Source organism: Xiphias gladius, chromosome 5 (genome assembly GCF_016859285.1).
Source record: "Xiphias gladius isolate SHS-SW01 ecotype Sanya breed wild chromosome 5, ASM1685928v1, whole genome shotgun sequence".
NCBI lineage: Eukaryota > Metazoa > Chordata > Actinopteri > Istiophoriformes > Xiphiidae > Xiphias > Xiphias gladius.
The window spans coordinates 19,546,171-19,566,240 of NC_053404.1; the positions used below are offsets into that span (position 1 = coordinate 19,546,171).

The following is a 20,070-nucleotide window of genomic DNA, read 5'->3' on the forward strand; positions in this document are numbered from 1 at the left end:
GGCAAGCATGCAAAACTTCAGACACTCGCGTACATCTACACACTCACTTTGTGAGACAGAGACGGATCAGAAATAAACAGATATACACACACTAACAACAACACATTTTTCACATCATATAAAAGTTATATGTCTTGCACTTTAGAGGGTTTATTAACATTTTATAGATCTAGTAGAGTCCTCTCAGACAAAGAAAAGATGGATTTTGAAAACACTGAGCAAGCGGAGGGCTTTTTGCCCCTTTCAAAAGGTAGGAAACAAAGGCTTTCTCAAGGCATCTCCACAAATGTCTCCTTTGACCCCTGAGGAGTTAGTTATGGCCCGCAAAGAAAGGATTGTGTGCTCAACAATATAGCAGTCGTATGAGTAGTCCATAACTCTGCTGTGGCTGTTTTTAGCTTTTACGACGTCAGACGTGCTGCAATGACAGAACAGGATGTTCACTGCAAAGAAACATATGGCGCACGGATCGGACAGCAGGATGCACAACAAGAGAGATTATAACAAAGTTATTACTCCAGTTTATACTTATAGTTGCCATGCTTGCAAGAGCGTGGGTGCCTTCTCTGTCTAGCATTTTTCCAAAGCATGCAGTAATACCACACCTGTTTTGGGGTCGACGGAGAAATATGGCTGTCCTTGTAGAATGCTGTAGACTATTCTGGCACTGTTTCCATAGGTGGGGTCATCAGCATCCGTCGCCGTGACTTGCAACACAGACGTGCCTAAAAGTGAACACAACAAATTTATTTCCTGAGAATTCCTGTCTGTCTCAAAGGTTTTCAAACGCTGGTGAAAGAGTCTGGATGTGATGGATTTGCGTAATGGCTACTTCTTGAAAATCTCCTAGCAACCGTGTCTGGTGCCTTTACATCCGAGGAGAACTGCTGTGCACAAAATCTGAATATAAGATTGCGGGGCTAGGAATACCGAGATGCTTAAAATGCCGGACACATCTTCAATAAAAAGGTGCTTTCGGCTTCAAGAAGATGCACCTCTCTTAAACCCGAAGAAACAGCTAGCTACCGAACAAGCATGCTGATTTAGTATGCTTTGGCAAATCATTATTACAGACAACGTGGTCAATCCTTCATCAAAAAAAGCACAGAAATGTATATATATATGTGTGTGTGTGTGTGTATATATATAATACATTAATTCGCAGGCACTGTTGTACAAGAGCTGACTGCAATTTGTGTGAGTTACGTCTCATGAAAGGATAATGGCTGGACAATTTTGCAGATGTTAAGGCTTCCATGGGAAAATGCTTTTAAGCGCAATCACCGGTCATAGTTTTCAAGCTTCTTACATTGACAAACAGATGACAGAGACCAAGACAAACGATTTGAAAACTTTGAGGGATGGCTCATTATCTACACTGTTATTTAAAAAGTCTTTGTAAGAGCCATTGTGGTTCAATTTAACACTCCAAGTGTTGCTCAAACAGCATTACAGGCTTCATTAACCCATTATAATTGTATGATGAGTGCATTGTAATTGCACTACAAGCTTATATAATGGATTACTATATGAAAGAATCATAGTATGATTGTGGTAGGAGACATATCAGCTATATGACATATTTTAGGGCCTGTAAATCTTCTGGACATTTGTTTTGCCGTTTTCCTTTGGGAATTAGACTAAATTAAAACAAGGGAAACTCACTCCGCTGTGTCCCACCAGATATGACTTGTTTTTTTTCGTGGAAACCTGAAGAGTGAAATGCGAAATGTCAGCCATAATGAACCATGTTCTCCATAGTATGCTTGGGTACTCTGAATTTCTGTCAACCTCGTGGCAAAAATTGCAGTGGGAATTATTTGGACTTAATTCTGGGATTGCTTTGGAAGCTGAGCTGGTTTCCTAATCATCTGTCTAGGAAAACTTATTAGTTAGTACATAATTGATGAACTTTGAAATGGTCTGTGTTAATAGCTTCAGTAAAGAAAATGCTCATCTGTAACCTCGTTTCATTAATGTTTCTATGCAGTATGGTTCAGAATGTAATTACAACGTGTTCCATGTAAATCTCAGCAGAAATAACAACTTCACTGTGTCAATCTATATTTTTTTATGTTTCAGGCTTTCCAAACTAAGGTAACACATTCATATTATTGCATATTCTGACTAATAATGCACGCACTATTCTCTCCTTATAGACTGTACAATGCACCTGCTATTGCTCACAACACACTTCAACTTATGTGTTCAAGTACTATATATCTGGAACTATCAAGGTGACGAGTGCAACATTAATAGGTCGGGCACCAGTCATTGAAGAGTGAGGCACTCAAGAGTCAGCATGCACGTGTTTGCAGAGAATTATCTTTGAAAATCAGTTGCATGAGGGCAGTAAAACTCCGCTGGGATCTTGGCCTCAGGAGTTTCACAGTTTCACCTTTTCTTTCATGTTACAGACTCCCTCCAGAATAAAGGCACTTCACGATACAAACGCACTTAGTCAAAGGTTCTCACAAAGCGGCCACCACCTATTAAGACTATACCATCTTATAGGAAGGAGCCTGAAACCTATGTTAGTGCTAATTTCTAGAGACTAAAACCATGAATTACATTTAGGGAAAACTTTGTTGATCTAGGATAACAGTAAAGGAGTTGTTGGTTTTAATCCTTTAACACCCAACCCCTTCCGCAGGCGGTAACCTCTAAATTTAAACAATCTGACTATTATATTTTGTTAAACCCTTGCGATGAAAGCAGGGAGACACCACATATTTTTAAGGTTCCAGTTGTGTACTCCACCTTGCATTATACCTGCATTATTTTTAAAGTGTGACAGCAATTACAGAGAAGACAGGAATCGATAATCAATACATAGCATATCACATGTTCATGTCCGTGAAAACTTCCATAGTACAAGCAGTGGATAACAGTTGGTGGTAAAGGTTTAATTAGAAAATATCCAATACTATAAAATGGCTTCTGAATTTCTTGCAAAAAAATTATGACGCATGCACATGGTCCGACAGATCATCCTTTCGATTATAAACCTAGTCACATATTTTTACATCTACTTTCATCATCTCCTTTAGGTTTCAATCCGTTCGTCACTACTGACTCATTGCCATGACCACAAAACATAATGCTCTAAAGATCAAGATCAAGGTTGGTCTCTGAAACCGTTTTACAACCAGTGGGTTCTCATCTTCGTCCCCTCAGTCCGAGTCGAGGGTTGTGTACCATTTGTTTCATCCCCACTCTCTTTTAGTCTTGAAATTAAAAAAGCCCTATTTCCTTGCTAACAAAGCAGTAATTTTCTAGCAAGATATTGGTTGAGACTTAATCGGTTGAAATAAGATGTCATTTTAATGGGATTAATTGTGTCAATCTGTAGGTAAGAGGCCCACCATCAGATATGGAGAACTGATTTGGATTTTGAAAGCAGGTACATTTTATAAAACATGGGTGTCGAAATTGATCTGTGCTTTATGATGGATAGCAGCATCTCCATGAGATGAGGCAAATAGGGGCAAATAAATCAAAAGTATTTGTTCTGTCCTTTGTATTCAACCCTGAATATTCATTTTAATACGTTTACAAAGGGTTCAACACTTATTCATGTGTGCAACTGTGCTCAATTTCCATACATTAGTTCCAGTAACGCTCATTTAATCATAGCTACTCATCTAAACAAGCCACCGTCTCGCCCTCAGGGTATTGAAATCACTTTTACACAGTGTTTTTCCCGTAAGATAAATAGTTAACAGGTAAGCAGAGCTACTATCTCTAGCATGTCCAATTAGAATATCTCAACTGGGAGACAGGCAATAGTAGGAAGCTGACACTCCTTTCATCTGGCACACAAAAATGTGATTGTACTATTGAATGGGAGGTACGAAGCAGTAACGTCTGACTACCTGCCACGTGCCCAGCTAATCATTTTAGACAGGGAAAAAAAAAAATCCCAACCAATTAGCTGCCACACTCCCAAGCAACCCCCTTCGTGCTCTCGGGAGCGCCCGTATTGACAAATGCAGGGGGATTAGCGCTCTGGAGTGTGAGGACAGTTGATTGTTACAGCCGATTTGATGCTGCAGATGCCGAACTGAAAAGAATTACTTTAATGGACATGAGGAAAAGAGGGGGCGGGAAAAAAGGGTAATTATTTTCCCCTCCACAGTCCTTGATTTTCTCCCTTGGGTCATCAATGGTGATTGATTCTGTCTGTGCAGCCGCCGATAAAGTTTGCAGCGAACACTGAAACTTTGAAACGACTAGTCTTGTTAGAACTAAACAAAGGATGCCAATACACAGATTAGTACTACAAGTATATTTTCATTACCCTATTATGCACTAATTTAGAGCTAAAGATTACAGCAACTGATTTATCCAATAATCAAAATCATTTAATCTAGGATTTACTATATGTATTTTTGTCTTACAGTAGCAACAGCAGTATGTGCCAACAAATGTTACTCCACAAACAAAGTACCACAACACGTACTGTACATGGTGCAGCGCTCTCGGAGGAGATTAAGACATGTACTTGACACATCCGATGTAGAAACAAATATACTGACTGGCAAAGTTGTATGTGTGTCAGGCCTGCCTGTTCATGAATATTCATGACTGCAACCAGGGAGATATTGACTGTTTATAAAGAGGGCGCCTACAGGTCTATTGGGGTTTGCATATTAAACCGATTTTTTGCACATTTCCATCTTTTTGCTGCAAGAAACTGATAAAGCTGTTTGTTTTCTCTTTGAGATATTCTTTAATAATTATTTCTACTCCTTTTCAGCAACTGAAGGGATTACATCAGACAGACAGATATAAAGGGAATGTTCTCAACAAACTGTCAGAGCCACAAATTCACTATCTTATAGTATATTTGCAACAAAATCACGCTGACAGCGGTTTGGCCACCATTTGGACAACCTACGTATGTTCTGAAGTAGTGCTGTGAAATATTTGAGCATCATACTTCTGAGCTTTTGTGCTGTGAGGCAGAATCCACCGGACTGAGAAAAGGGCGGCTTTTGTTCACCCGAGCTAAAAACAGAACAGTGGAATAAAGAAATAAAAAATAGATGTTTGCCACATGATGCTGGGCATACAAGGAGCAGCTGTCTCAGAGGAGGTGGATAGAGGCTTTTCTTTCCACCATGATGTGGAGGACTCCACAGTCTCGATGGCAGGGATTGCTGTGGAGGCACTATTGAGCGCTGTATAAAGACTTGCCCACCCGGGAAACCATCACAGCAAACAAAAAACAAAGATGAAAAAGAGGACTCGGGTGGCTTACAGAAGATCAAACATTCTGGAGAACATAATCACAGACGGGACAAACCCGAGTGCTGCAAAGGGTAATAACATGTTTGATCCTGGTTCTTAATACTAATACCTTCATTTAAACCATCTTGGAGCAGCACTTGGTCATAAGTCGATTTCAAACATACGCGGGATGTGAAGTCATAGGTCCTGCGATGTTATTTTGCTCCTCACCGTAGGCTATTAAAGGGATTATAAACATGACCAATGGACAAGTTTAGACACTTTTTTCACCTTTCAACCTATTCGAACAAAGGTTTACCGCTGATGACAGTGGAGAGCAAACATCTGAGGGTTCAGTTTATTTTATAACACTACTCACCCACTTCAGACATCTCAGGCACCGTAGCTACAAAGGGTCCATCTGGAAATTTGGGCGCATTGTCATTGATGTCTTGCACTTTGATGATGAATTCCGACTTTGGTTCCAGGGCCTCCTCCGTGTTGCGGTCCAAGGCTTGCGCATGCAGGACATAATGCGTTTTCCTTTCCCGATCCAGGCTCTTAGTGGCATGAATATCTCCTGTCACTTCGTCGATGATAAATATAGTCCCAGCTCCTTCCCCGCTCAGGATGTACCTGACGGATCCATCGCCTTTATCTGAGTTGGAGTGAAGCTGCAAGGGGAAACCAGACAGAGGGTGTGTCAATACTGAGGGAAGAACGTTGCCAAAAATCGCTTCTTAGGGTTTTTTTTCTGATGCGCAGTTTCAAAATATGATTCCTGGTTGTGAAATTTACAACGGCTGCAGTGCACTGATGTGGAATTGCTGCAGGAGAAAGGACTTCTACCACTATTATGTCCATATTAGTGCAGAAATAATTGATTGATTAATTGATAACAACACCAAACATTATCTAGTGCAAACTTCTCAAGTGTGAAATTCTTCCACATTTCTCAGTTTATATCTTTGTCAATTGAATATCTTTGGGTTTTGGACTGGCAAAAACAATAAAATTAGAGACATTAGCTTGAGATCTTGTAAATTGTGATGGATCTTTCTCACTACTGTTTGACTTTTTTTTTTTTTGGAGAAAATAATCAATGGATTAATCAACAAAATAATAACAATATTGATGAAAATGATCAGTAATTGCCGCCCTAGTCCATATGAAGGCATGGTTCTAGGCCGTATAACTATAAATTGTGATCTATCTATAAATAAATTGTGGTATACCTTCTATGCTTTGATATAATCTCTACCAAGGCTATCTAAAATATTTGAATTTTATATAGCAGTCACCTTTGCAGCATTAACTCACTGCATGGCGGCCCTCATCCCACGTTTAAGCTTCAGAAAACTCCCAACATCTAAGTCAGACATTACATTATTCAATATTCCTCTCTCAGGCTTGACTGTACCCAAGCAGCGCTGAAAAAATGTTCAGAGATTAACGTTTTGGGGGAAAATCCTTACAAGACTGTTAAAGATGGAAGAGCGCTGCCTTCTTTCTCACCAGGAGAGAGAGGAATAAAGGAAAAGCCAAGCCACTTGTTCAGCCATAATTGATACCAAGAGCATTAAGACTTTGATGCCAATTGCTCAGCTGGGTTGCAGTTTTAAACTTTTTAAATATCGTTTTACGATACAACTGAATTTCCAAACCAGGGCACCACAGTAACATCATCATTTAAACAATTTCATTTTCACCCATGAATAAAACATGTTAAGAAACACATTTTTTTTTTCCCCTCCTTTTCCCCTAACAGAACATCCATTTTCAATGTGCATTGGCAACACTTTACATACTGGTGGTATTTTTATGTTTCACATTTGTAGATGCACATCAGCGAGCTGTGAACACAACCTTTGATTTCCAAAGCATACCTCAGTCTTGTCTCAAACAAGACTTATGCAAGTCTTTGTAGAACATAAGATACACTTGCAGCAAATAAATCATTCATAATTCATTCAATATACTATGTATAATACATACATAGTGTGGATAACCATGGATATTATGAAGACCTGTTTGCAAAGCACCCAAATGTAAAAGGGAGACCCAATAACAAAATAATGTAAAAATGGCATGAAAAGGGACTCAAAACCATTGCTACCATTTTCTTTTTTTTTCCCTCTCGAATCCCAATTAGCAGAATATGTGACATACAAAAGAGGTCTTGCGCGCCGCGCTTTGAGTTTTAACAAGAGCATCAGCCAACTAACAGAGCTCCATAAGGGCCAAATCATCTGTTCCTGAACTGCAGGTGCATCGGTCAAAGAATAATAAAATATAAAAAAAAATCAATATTTCAAGTTGGGTGGTGCAAAATAAAAAGGATAACAAACACAGACGAATGCTGTTGGCGGGGATGCAGCAGTCTAAATCCCAGGATCCGCCGCATCTTGACTTTCAAATTAAAATAAAAATTTGTGTTGATTATGTAATTCAGTGCCACAATACTAGGGCTAAATCAAGGGCTTTTATGAGTTAAGATTCTCTAAAAGCCTTATTGATGGTTCTACACTCAGCCCCTAGAAAGAGAGCCAGCATTTTACAACTAACTGAATTTCTGAACGTTCAGTCTTAGATGCCTCAGCATATGTTTCAACAAAGCGTAATATGAAATTTCAGCAACAGAAATTGTAACTTAATTCATTTTGTGATACATGATATAATGACTGATCTGAAACAAAAACACGGGGATAAACTTGATCACACCTACACCGGATTGATACGCGACGATTTAGATGATGTTTCCCTCGACAGCTTGCAAGAATAACTGGCACATTACCCACTGTGATTCTGTTGTAAATACATCTGACTGGGGGAGTTTGCTGGACTGGGACGTAGCTATTGTGTTCTGGAGTACAGACTAGAGCTGAAGACAAGAGAGTTTACTTTCACAGTAATCCAAATTTACAATCAAATCAATCATCAGACTGTTCAGTTTTCTTTACAGCATTAAACACTTGACCAAACTGCATTACACATCTTTTTTTTTTTCTGTCCGTTTGTCACATAATTAATCCCAATTTTAAGCGCAGCAAATTCTCTACTAGACCCCCATCAGAAATCTCTGCTGGGAGCTTTGGCATGACTAGACAGCTCGCATTCACCATGAAGTCCATTCAAGTCCAAATGAATTCGCTCGTGTTACCTTACTGACCCTGAAGCTCGGCTCTGGCCAACCGGGGCATATTTTCCAGTCACTTAACGATGAGTAAAACCAAGGAGGTACAAATTAATGTTAAAAAAAAAAAGAGAAAAGCTAAACACTTTGGCTTTACTAGTATAAAATGCCCAGCAATTCACAGAGACAATTTATTTCAAAAGTTGAATGCCGGAGGTCCCCAGGCCACATCTAATCATAACCTGGACTAGCAAATGAATTACTAATTAGAAAGCTTCTGTTGATTGCAAGCCTGACTCTTGATGAGAGCCAACTGTCCTTTCCCTGGTAAACAAGAAGCCTGTAATTAGATAGGGAGTCAAAGATCCTGTTGAATCAGGTAGTTAATCAGTTGCTGGATTGTAGTAATATGAAATACAACCTCCAAAGCGAGAAATCAGACCCTGTTCGCCCATCAGTGGCAGTGTGGGAAGAGTTTAGAAATATTAGGTTCCAGTGCTGCCTGGAGTTTGAAAATCAATTCCTTCCTATAAACTGAATCATTTAAATACAGACAACAAGACTTCTTACTTAAGGGCAGTCCACTTCCACAACTACTACGAGGATATATCCACTTCTGTCCAGCAGCACTCTATAACTCCAGCTCATAAATGTAATTTCACCTCCAGTCAGAGTGCTAATTTAGCCATTGACTTCCTCTGCTGGAGACAATAAATCAAGCTCGACAAAGTGCGAACCAATGATGCATATGGTGACTACTGCCTTCCGAAATCTATGGGTGATAAAAGTGTCAACAGGTTGCGGGCCATTACACAAACATCACAGGCTGAGAGAACGGCAGCGTCAGGCCAGCTGAGACTTAAGCAATATGAAGAAAGCGGAAGGTCCAAATCAGGGAGGAGTTACTGAGCAGTGAGGATGCATGCTCGAGTTGAGTATTTTCAGGGGTTCTCGGTGTGTTGGTGATCTTAAATGGTTTTAAAATCACCCTTACCTTCCATAACGCTCCATTATGGTCCACCGTGTACTCATGATAAATGTGTCCTACAGACTATGTGAATGATATACTGTAAATTCCAAGCTTTTTAATCGTACATGTCTCGAAACGTTCCAGACTCCGGTGCAGAACAGAAGATCCAGGATCCAGAACTCTTAAGATGTCTTCAGAAAAAAGAAAAAAAAAAAGAATTTTTCCAAGCATTTGTTTCACAACCAGATAGTTAGGTTACCTTGTCACCTGCAAGGGCATGGACATAACACTGAGTATTCTGATAATAAAGTTACCTTATGAAGCACATTTTAAAAAGAAAACAGAAACAGTTGTGTAGTGAAAACCACATAAAAAAGATAAAAACACAAAGACCAGTTTCAAAGACAAGAGCAAAGGGAAATAACAGCAATAAAACCATAACAATAAGCAAAAAAAACTCTGTATTTGCACTGTATTTCTGAGGATCAAAATGGCAGCAACAGGTACCTGAGAGGTCAGAGAGGTCAATTTTACCTTCAGTAACCAGGAATCATGTAACATGATCTGGGTAAACATGAAACGTCTGCAAGAAATTCAGTTGAGCAAATGTGTTCCTCGGTATCTTGCGAACGGGTGCAAGGTACTGAACAATTTCCACTGAGGAGTGATGAATGCCCTCATAACCTCTACAGTCTCAGTTGATTTTGATCTCTAAACAGGTAAGTGAAGCTCTGGGTGGATCAAAATGTTGATGGAATCTTACAGGTCGCCTCAGGCTACATAGACGCTGCCTTGTTATTCTCCCAACAAATATATCAATTCACAATACATTTCCGTTCTTTTAATCCGCAACTCTCGGCCTTTAGGGAAACTGTGACTGATGATTTTCCACCCTTTTTTTGACATTTTATAGACGTTTCATAATCACTAGTTTCAGTTTCCTCTGAAATCAACTATACCTTTGTTTGAGTATACGTAGCAGTCTTTTGCTTATTTTGGGTGTCTGATGTGGTCCATGATCCGAGCAGCTAAAAAAAACCAAGTATTCATTTCACTTAGAACAGTAAAGTAAAATAAAATAAAAACATTCATAAATAGATAATGAAGTGCCGGCCATATGAGCAGGTAAAGACAACAACATGAGGTGTCGGTGCGAATATTGATAGATCTAATATTGATAGATAGTGATATACCCCCTGGCTGCAGGAAAACTGCACACAACTTTTCTCTGCAGAGGGTGCCACCAGTGTATTTCGGTTTCAGCACTGGGATGTTTTATTTATAGTTCATTAATTTTGATCAGACAGAAATTTTCATGACTACCCGCCTCAGTGTAATACACGTTAATTTTGTTAAACTGCAGAGCAGGCCTGATATGAGCCTTACAAACATCAGAACTCGGTGTGGGAATGCAGAAGGGGTCCAGTCCATACAATAAATACCGAATAGAAATGTATGGAAATCTCTAATATAGTCTGATCAGAGAAGTCCGAGGAGACGCCATGATAAAGGTGAAATTATGACTTCTGTGACCTTGTTGCTTTGTCACATAGACCCCCATATTCCCCACAGCGACTTGAAGGAATACATTTCCTCCACAGGGCATCAAAACACGGGATCGTGTTTATCTCTCTGTCTCAATGGGCGACTTTATTAAAGACTGGTGGAATAGAAGACTGGCATGTGGCTGGCGGCTGGCGGATGGCAATACATTTCGGAGGAGTTTAAAGAGATCAGCAGAGTCTGGGGCTTTAAAGGCGCCGGCGAAAACCCTCCAATCTCAAGGAGAACCCCCACTTTTCATCACATGCCCAGAGGAACAAGCTAATAGTAAGTGTATCTTCACTTCCTTTTGTAAACAAGCTCTGCTTTTTTCACGGCTTGGGCTCTGTATACTCGTTGTCGAGAGTAGCCTTAAACTGTTTGTGTTCGCAAGCTAATTGGTGTTCACAGCCAAACAGTTTACCTTTGCCTCTGTTGTGCCACTTGTCAGGTGTCAAAGTCAATTATGAGGAGAGAAGACATTAGAGGAAGAAAGCACTCCTCTAACCTGTCAGAAACCCGCCATTGGAACGTTATTTCTGCAAAATTAAATCGTATTTTTACTCGTGTAATAATGCGGGTTAATATAATAAAGTTAATGGGTCACAAACGTAATTAAGGCAGAGCTGTAACTTATGATTTTAATTATTCAGTCATTCATTCAGTCTGTCAGAGTTGATGAAAAATTGGAAGTCACAAATTATTTCCCACAGAACACAGTGTGAAAATTGCGCTGATGAATAAGGAGGAAATGTTAGTATTTTACCTGTAAGACAGAATCATTTATCAAGATTATAGGTTAAATGTAACAAGCTGCCACATGATGTACATTAACCGGCCATTTAGAAAGTCACTACTTATGTAGCATATTTTCAACTGTTTTAACTTACTTAATAAAAACACAGACTAATAATGTGATATGTTATTACTATTATTCTGACCACCATGCCAATTACTCATTCCCTGCTAGCTTTTTGTGCTGAACAAATATACAGCTGACTGGCCACATGGTGTTGTGATGATCTCCCAAAACGCTCCTCATGCTGGGGAACTGTAATGGAACATGGAAAATAACTTTTTTGGAAAAGGAGTACATGATATGTAACACCATCTTCACTGTTACATAGCACCAGTGAAGGACTGAGTGCCATCCTGATACATTACTAGTTGCTACACAGCTTGACCTTCATCTATTTTGCACCTCTACTTCTTTTCTCTTCTTAAATGGCTTTGTCCTTTTCATTGTGCAGATCCTGATAATGTATGTGCCTGGCCGGACTGCATTATCGGTGACTGCCCTCTGTAATGGCTTGGTTGTATTCAGTGTACAGATCCGCATAATGTATGTACCTAGCCAGCCTGGTTTGCTCTCTGGTTGTCTCAGAGGATGTTGCTTTACTGCTGTTATGTCCACTCATTATGAGCTGTGTGGAATGAGAACAAGAAGGTGAACAAGAAGACTATCCCTCTGTAGCTAGCAGAAAATGAACGAGCATTGTGTAAAACTCTGGATGTGAAAATTATATGAAATCCAGGATCGCAGTTTGGCCAATTTTACGTACAGAGCACAAAATATGCCAAAATACAACCACAGTGGCTACATTTCAGCTGACTGATCCTATGCTGATTTATAATCGATTATACAGCAAGTTAAAATTTCAGTGAGACATCAACTTCACGGCACAGTTAAATGGGCCTACAGGCTACATCAGGGCACAGATGCACCAAAGCTACAAATAGCTTTGCATGCATCACTCCATGCTCGACATCTTTGTTTACCTGTGTGTTCTTGGTTTTATGATTTCACAACTCTCGTAATCTGACCTGCACCGGACAAACAGTAGTGACATTAACTTCGTGTTCTCTTTTCTGAAAGATTCATCAAAACCGCGTCACTTCGATATTGAAAGCAGGCCTTTACTGATGCATAAATGGGAGATGAAGGTAGGAGTCAGGGAGTGGAGCATTTATTCCATCAACAGTGTGCATAGTGAAGGGAGCCCCGGGGGGGGGGGTGAAGAGAAGAAGAAATGAGCAGGCTACGTGCCCTTGCTGATGATCAGTGCCTTGGCTTCATATTTGCAATTAGTGAAGGGGGGTGGGTTTGTTTTTGATTAAATCTTGGCTCTTATACTTCACTCAAGAGGACTTAATCACTTTTTATGTGGGCGTGCTTGATTGTCTGATTATCACCACATTTTGGCCATGCTCCCTTCCAATCAACTCCTCTGAGCACCCCCTTCTCTTCGATTGATTTGTAACAGTCACAGTAAACCCTGATGATGGAGCGCCAGCCCTAATGACCATACATCAAGAGACAGTGATGAGGGTGTGCTAAAGACGTGCCAATGTTGCACATCATGGAGATCCGCCCTAATAGTTGTCCTCTATTTTGACATCTGTGGGGAGACAACAGAATGAATCGTTGTCTTCCCAGCAGGATGGTTGACTTCTTGATGTACAGTAATGAGATTATTAGAGTCCCAGAAGGAACTCTGACACTCATTTAATGGCTCTGCCTATAACTGCTGCTAAAATTTAATATTTGAAAGGGGCAGGAATGAATTTGTCAGCATATCAGGTTTAGAAAACATGAAGTTTCTGCCTCGTGCTCTGGCAGAGAGTGAAGGCAAATGGTTTACTCTCAAGTATCTAAATGGTGCTAATATGTTTGAAGGTTTCAGCCAGAGGACAGGGGAATGCACTTTGGAAATTACACATGCCTGCACAGGCAGCAAACATGAGCTTCAAGTGTTTTTTTCTGCAGTTGTTTAATCCGTTGACGTTAAACTGTAATTTACTTGGCATGGCTTAGTTGTTTTTTTTTTTTGCATCTTTTGTTCGATGAAAGTGTGACCGTATCAAGGACAAAGCACGGCAGATACATTTCTATCCCTGACCAGATAATGATGAGCCTTTCCAAGGCTGTTGATCCAAATTGCCTAAAACGCAAGTGAGAAAAATCAATGAATCTCTATTTGCCACTTGTACGCACACACAGCACTTACTGAATGTACATGTTGGTGCTGAAACAATTACTCAGTGAATGATTTTGATAATCATGAATTGATTAAAGCTTCACTGACCATTATTTTTATATTAGTAATGGATCACATGACTATCCGTAATACAGAGGGTTGACAAATTAAAGGAAAAAAACAAAAAATAAGTTGAGAAACATAAAGATTGCAGATGCTTCCACACAGGTCCACTGCATGGTATGATTAAGCAGTTAACATCCAATCATTCTCTGCGACGTGTATAAAAATGTGAGCAGGCCAAGTGGATTCTGATTCTGCATGAAGATGGCAACAGGAAAAGATCTACGTGACTCTGAAAGAGGGCTCATTGTTGTGGTAGAGACGGCGGGAGATTCAGTCACAAAAGCTGCTCAACTGACCTGTGTTTCAATAGGAGCAGTGGCTAAAGTGACATCTGCATTTAGATCTATGGGAAAGACGTCAGTAAATAGGGTCAGAAAATGTGGTCGACAGCGCACATTGGACGATGCTCCCGCATTAGTGAGATATGTGGGGAAAAACAGAAGAGCAACTCTTCCTCAGGTGACTGAGAATGTGAAAGCAGGACGTGATCAGACTGTGTCAGCAAGATCAGTCTGTCGACAATTACTTAGAGACGGATATGATAGTTGGGTTGCAGCGCATAAACCGCTCATTACAAAGATGTATACACATTTGAGAGTTGGGTGGCGCAGAAACCATAGGCACTGGTCTACAGAGATGTGGAAAAAAGCTGGATGCTTCATCCTTCAACATGTTCTCGACAAGTGGGCGAGTGCATGTGTGGCGTACATCAAGAGAACGGTACAGGCCTGAATGCTTGGCCCCAACAGTGAGGGGATATAGTGGCTCTGTTATGCTGCGGGGGGCATTTTGCTGGCTTGGTTGGAGTCCACTTGTCCCCTTAGAGGGAAGGGTCACTGATAATCAATTCAAAGTTGTTCTGAGAGATCACCTTCATCATACGATGAAACATTTCTATCCTGATGAGAGTGGTCTCTTCCATGATGATAAAGCCCCCATCCAAAGGCCACGAGGGGTCCCTGAATGGTTTGATGAGCATGAAAATGATGTGAGTCATATGCTATGGCCTTCGCAGTCACCAGATCTCAACACAGCTGAACACCTATGGGAGATTTTGGACCAAGCTCACCACCGCCATTATCAAAAACACCAAATAAGGGAATATCTTTTGGAATAATAGTGTTCATCCTGACAGTGGAGGTCCAGAGACTTCAATCAGTGCCAAGGGGCATTGGGGCTGTTCTGGCGGCACATGGTGGCCCATCACCTTATTAAGAAACTTTATGTTGCTTTTTCCTTTTTTTCCCTTGGTTTTCCCACAGATAATGATCACCCAATTCTGCAGTCCCCTTCACGACAAGGTTCTACAAAGCTTTTTAGCATCTTTCTTAGCTAATGTTTTGGGTTTTTTTAGGCCCCAACTTAACTGTTTGGTCCTTTTTTCAGTGCAAAAGTTCTGATAAAACCATTGTGTGCTACTTGTCCATTTCCAAAAAGCAGACAGAGAAAATTAGCAACTAGCTGCTGAACATAGTAGAGATAAACAGTCAGATATTTTCCTCAGGAATTGGCGGAGACTAAAGCAGAGCTAAAATTAGAGCAAATAGGTAAATAAAACTGTTTGCAGCTTCTTAAATGTGAGGATTCACAGTTTTTCTATGTTTAATATCATTATAAATAGAATATCTTGGGTTTTGGACTGCTTTTTCTTCACTGTTTTCTAAAATTATGCCTTTAAACAAAAGAGTAATTAAAAGAGTACTCACTTTTAGCCCCACATACATACAATGACACACTTCAACACTCATATGTGCATGCCTCAGTGTCATAAAACCCTCAGTGCTTGTATTATTTCTGCCGTTTTCAGGATGTTTCTCTTTCCAACAACGCAGTGTAATAATGTAACACTAGCTGTGAAATTACTGTGAAATGAAACAAGACATTTGCCTGATTCTGTCACTGCAAAATCCATTTTTAGATGTATGAATAAAACATTTAGGGCACCTCTCTTAAAGGTTGCTACTTTACGCTACAAATGAATACAGGATAAGACAGGAGGGTATTCCTCCTAGTCTGGGTTGAAGCACCCATTCCGTCAAATCTCACATTATTTACTGTACATTTTAGCAGCAGCCAGACACCCAATGGTAATTCGGTTTGAGGATTTCTGACCAAGGATCTGTTTCTTCTTATTAAAAAGCTGCACCCCATTTTCCAACTAAGTTACAGCAGGCAGTTCACTGCAGTTCATGTTCTTTCAGAGTTTGGGGATTTGTATCATCTTCTAAAAATTACCATCCAGCCTGTAACCTGCCCGACTACTTCAAAGCACCAAGCTGAGCTGATTGACATGAAGACATTCATTTCTCCCCATTGGGAGAGTGGGATGTCTCCTGTCTCGTATCTGGACAAGCCCTCTCCCTTTACCAAGCATTTGCGTCTCACTCATGCACAAAGCTGTCATTTCCCAAATGCATCAGCCCCCCAGAAAGGTGTCACTGGGGATTATGGGATACCTCAGGGGGATTAAAAATGTTCTTGACAGACTGGCCGCTTCACTTATTGTCAGAAGTCCTTCCTTGCTGTCCTTTATGTGAGAGTATCAGTAAAGAGTACGCATAACATTTCCAACTGCCAAGGTCGAGTCTTACATTGTAGTATGGAAGTGTTACGTTTGACCTTGCAGATTTCTTGGCACGCAGCGGCTTTTTATGTTGTCCATCCAATGACCTTCCATTTCTCTGCTTACCTTTTTACCACATAGCTTGTCACGAAGCGTCTGTTTCAAAACTTCGCATTTTTTGAGGAAAGCAATTATCGGCAAAAAAAAGTCTTGGCGATTCCCTGTAGGGGAACTTCTCATTTGCCGCTTGCTAATGTCCAGAGTTTTTAATCAAGCAAAGGGAGGAAGAAAAAAAAACAATACAGAGCACTACGTGCCAAGTGCATTAATCCTCCTCCTCCTCCTGCTCTCCTGTCTTTGTCTAATTAAGGGTCATTCTGTCTGCTGGCCACATTAGGACACTGCACACCAGTCCCAACCCACATAATTAAATGTTTTTTTGTGCTAACCATCTGGAGACCTCATCTCTTTAAACATGCATGTCAAATTGATTCCTTAATAATGTTTATGTTTCCTCTCAGTGCTTTGTTATCATCCAGGATTAGCTGTTTATGTTTATTTTGCATTCATCAGCAGCACCTGCCGCACACACATGCGCGCACGCACACACACACACACACACACACACACACACACACACACACACACACACAGAACAACAACACCCTTAAGGAAGGAGTAGAGCTAGCAGCCAACCAGCCAGCAAACCAAACAATCATGAACTTCAAAGCAGTGGATGAATTTAATGTTTGACTAATAACGTCTTCATGCACTTACTGCATCGATAAACCGAGGCTTTGAATATGCTGCAGATATCTTTGTACTGTCTAATACTCAGGACACGATGCCTCATGCACGCTGACGGATTGTTTTTGTTGGCACTGTGGGATTTTACGGTTCAATCATGCATCAAATAATATTAGCCAAAACATGTTTCTCCAATAAATAACTTTTCCTTAATGCTTTGTCAGTTAACCAGATTTTTGAGGTGGAAAGTGATATTTGCTGTTGTTGTTTTTTTTTTTTTTTTTCCCCCTCTCACCCTTTTTCCAAGCACGTCAACGCTCTCTCTTTCTTTTTCTTTTCAAATGGTACTGTTGTGGAAATACAGACATATGTGCAGTCAGAGGAGCGTTCTGCCTTTCTCATTCTCTTTCTGTCAGAGTGCAGTTGAGGGGATTAGTCTGTGCCTGAGTGCCTAGAATAATGATCACTGCAGCGGAGAAACACATTTTCACATTTCAGGAGATAAGGGCAGGCAATCTGCAAGCAAAGGACTTAACCAGCTCCCTGTGGCTTATTGTGGAGCTAACAGAAAAGTCACTACCAACCTCAAACAACCACGCTATACCTTACCTTCTGCACAAGCAGGAAGAACACCCACTACTATCTCCCCCACTGTGAGGGACATCAGTCATTCTGAAATGACACTGAAATTACATTAATAAAATTTTCCAACCATAAGGCACCCTTGCTCACTATGTCCCTATTGCACTACTGTCCAATTTTGTACTGTGGTGCCTCATTTCCCACCAAGAGATCAAATCTGGGTTAATTTCCCACAGAGAAATGAAATCTAATATTTCAGTTCAAAGATAGCTTGATGTAGAGGGCCATTCGCACTTTCAGACTTAATCCACTCTTGCATTGCCTGCTTCCCAGAGTGGCACACGTGCTGAGAGGCACTCCTTAATTACAGAGAATAAAACAGTTTTTGGACATTATCGTGAGAGGAACTCAGTCAGACGTCGTAATGATTGGGGGGGAAGAAAAAAAAAACACACACACCTTCACAAATGAGAATTGGATTTCCACTTCAGAAGAGGAAAAAAGTATGTACAATGCCGACGTGGCAATCTACCTCAATAGAACAGCTCGCCCCTGCTGTAACCCATTTCTCAATAAACAAGAGGAGAGACAAAAATGCCAAGTAAGCTGTTCAAAAGCAAGTTCCCTGGGATCAAAAGATTTATTTTTTTACAGTTGCAGTCAGTTCAGTAAAATCCTACCTTTCCCACATACTGTGCATCCGGTCCCATGTGTTCTTCTAAAACAAAGAATTGGTTCCAGATCCAGCCACGCTTAGGCCTGTGGTGCACCTCCGTCTCCCCATTAGCCAATTTGGTCACGTTCTTGGAGGGCACTTTGGCGGGGAGATGGTGGCCTGCCCCAGAGCACCTCTGGATGAAGCAGAGGCAGACCAGAAAGGGACAGAGACAGGAGGTGGTGGATACCCTCATGGTGGTGCGCGCTTTTGTAACGTTATCCCTGTGTTCCAAGGTGGCAAGGTCCTCCCGCCACCACCGCCACAGCCACCACCACTAGCCACCGCTGCAGGCCCTTGAAGTAGTCCAGGCAAAAGAGGAATCTAAATCCAATCTAAGGAAACAGCAGTCCTGGTAGCTCCTCTAAGGTTCATGGCCCAAAGCCAAAAGGTTTATCAAAAAAAAAAAGGGGGGGGCAAGATACATTTACATTATGAAATTTCCCAGGCTGTGAGATGCTGTGCAAATGGAGGTGAACTTCTGGGTACTTCTACCAGGAGCAGAGGTTAATCCCTGAAGCCATTCTGGATATCCTGGGAGAGAGACAAGTGGAAAGAGAAACACAGAGTTAGAGATTAATATGATGGATATTAGAAGCTAAATGTCCACTAATTCCCTCCAATTAAATTGCATCTCATAAATCCATACAGATGAGGACGTCCACTTCAAACTTTCGAACCGTGCTAAAGTACAAAAAGGCAACAAGAAACCCTGTGTCATTTTGACCATTATGCAGATGATACAAATAAGTTCGGACCAAAGGAGCTGCAGTGCTGTTAAAAGGCTGTCCATGCCCATAAGGTCAGATCACTGCTTGGTGACTGATACTGCCATGTGGGGTCAGAGTCATGTGTCAGAGCAGTGCAGTGCTGGCCCTGTAACTCAAAGGATGAGCTGGCTTTATTAAAGCAAATCTGAAAAAAAAGGGGTTTGATTTGGATGTTTTAACGTGACCAGGGCACACTGCGAGGCTTAGTGTGTGTCTCAGCACAGTGAATAATAAGTGTGGCAGGGAGAAATGCATTTACTATGATAAGGACAGACGTCAAGCCACTCAGACGTAAGGCAGAGGGTGATTTTTTTTTTTTTAGAAGGCACTGGAATGGAAAAGACAGAAGGAAACAGTTTTTCTCAGTCAGAATTATGCATTGTAGATGGCACTGAAGAGGTAGAAAAATAACTGCAAGCATTGTTGAATTTCAGCGTTAGTGAGGATTCGGGTGAAGCTCTGCTAGTCTTGGGTCCCCTCTGCAAGAAAGTTCACTGCACCGCTGCAAGTCTGTGGTCTTTAAAGATGAGGCATTGTAGAGCGTTGTCTGGTCTTGGGGTGGATTTCGGCGTCAGATTTGTCATTTAAGTGCCTCTTTTTGACGAGAGGAAATTGCATTCTTTGACTTTGCTGTTCTGAGATGCCCCTCGGTTTGATTGCCCAACTAAGGAAAGTAATCATTCAGAATCTTATGTCGGTTGCTATTCTGCAA

The 20,070-nt window shown here is 40.8% G+C and overlaps 1 protein-coding gene across 1 annotated transcript in view; it reads right to left on the reverse strand.

Annotated features, from left to right (window-relative positions):
• LOC120789770 (cadherin-18) overlaps positions 1 to 18,784 on the reverse strand; it is a 57,766-nt gene extending 38,982 nt beyond the window's left edge. The window contains exons 1-3 of the mRNA XM_040126748.1: positions 18,554 to 18,784; positions 5,612 to 5,906; positions 606 to 725 (exon numbers count right to left, since the gene is read on the reverse strand). Of these exons, the coding sequence (XP_039982682.1) occupies positions 606 to 725; positions 5,612 to 5,906; positions 18,554 to 18,784 (646 nt within the window). The remainder of the gene's footprint in view (positions 1 to 605; positions 726 to 5,611; positions 5,907 to 18,553) is intronic.
• Positions 18,785 to 20,070: the final 1,286 nt, after the last annotated feature.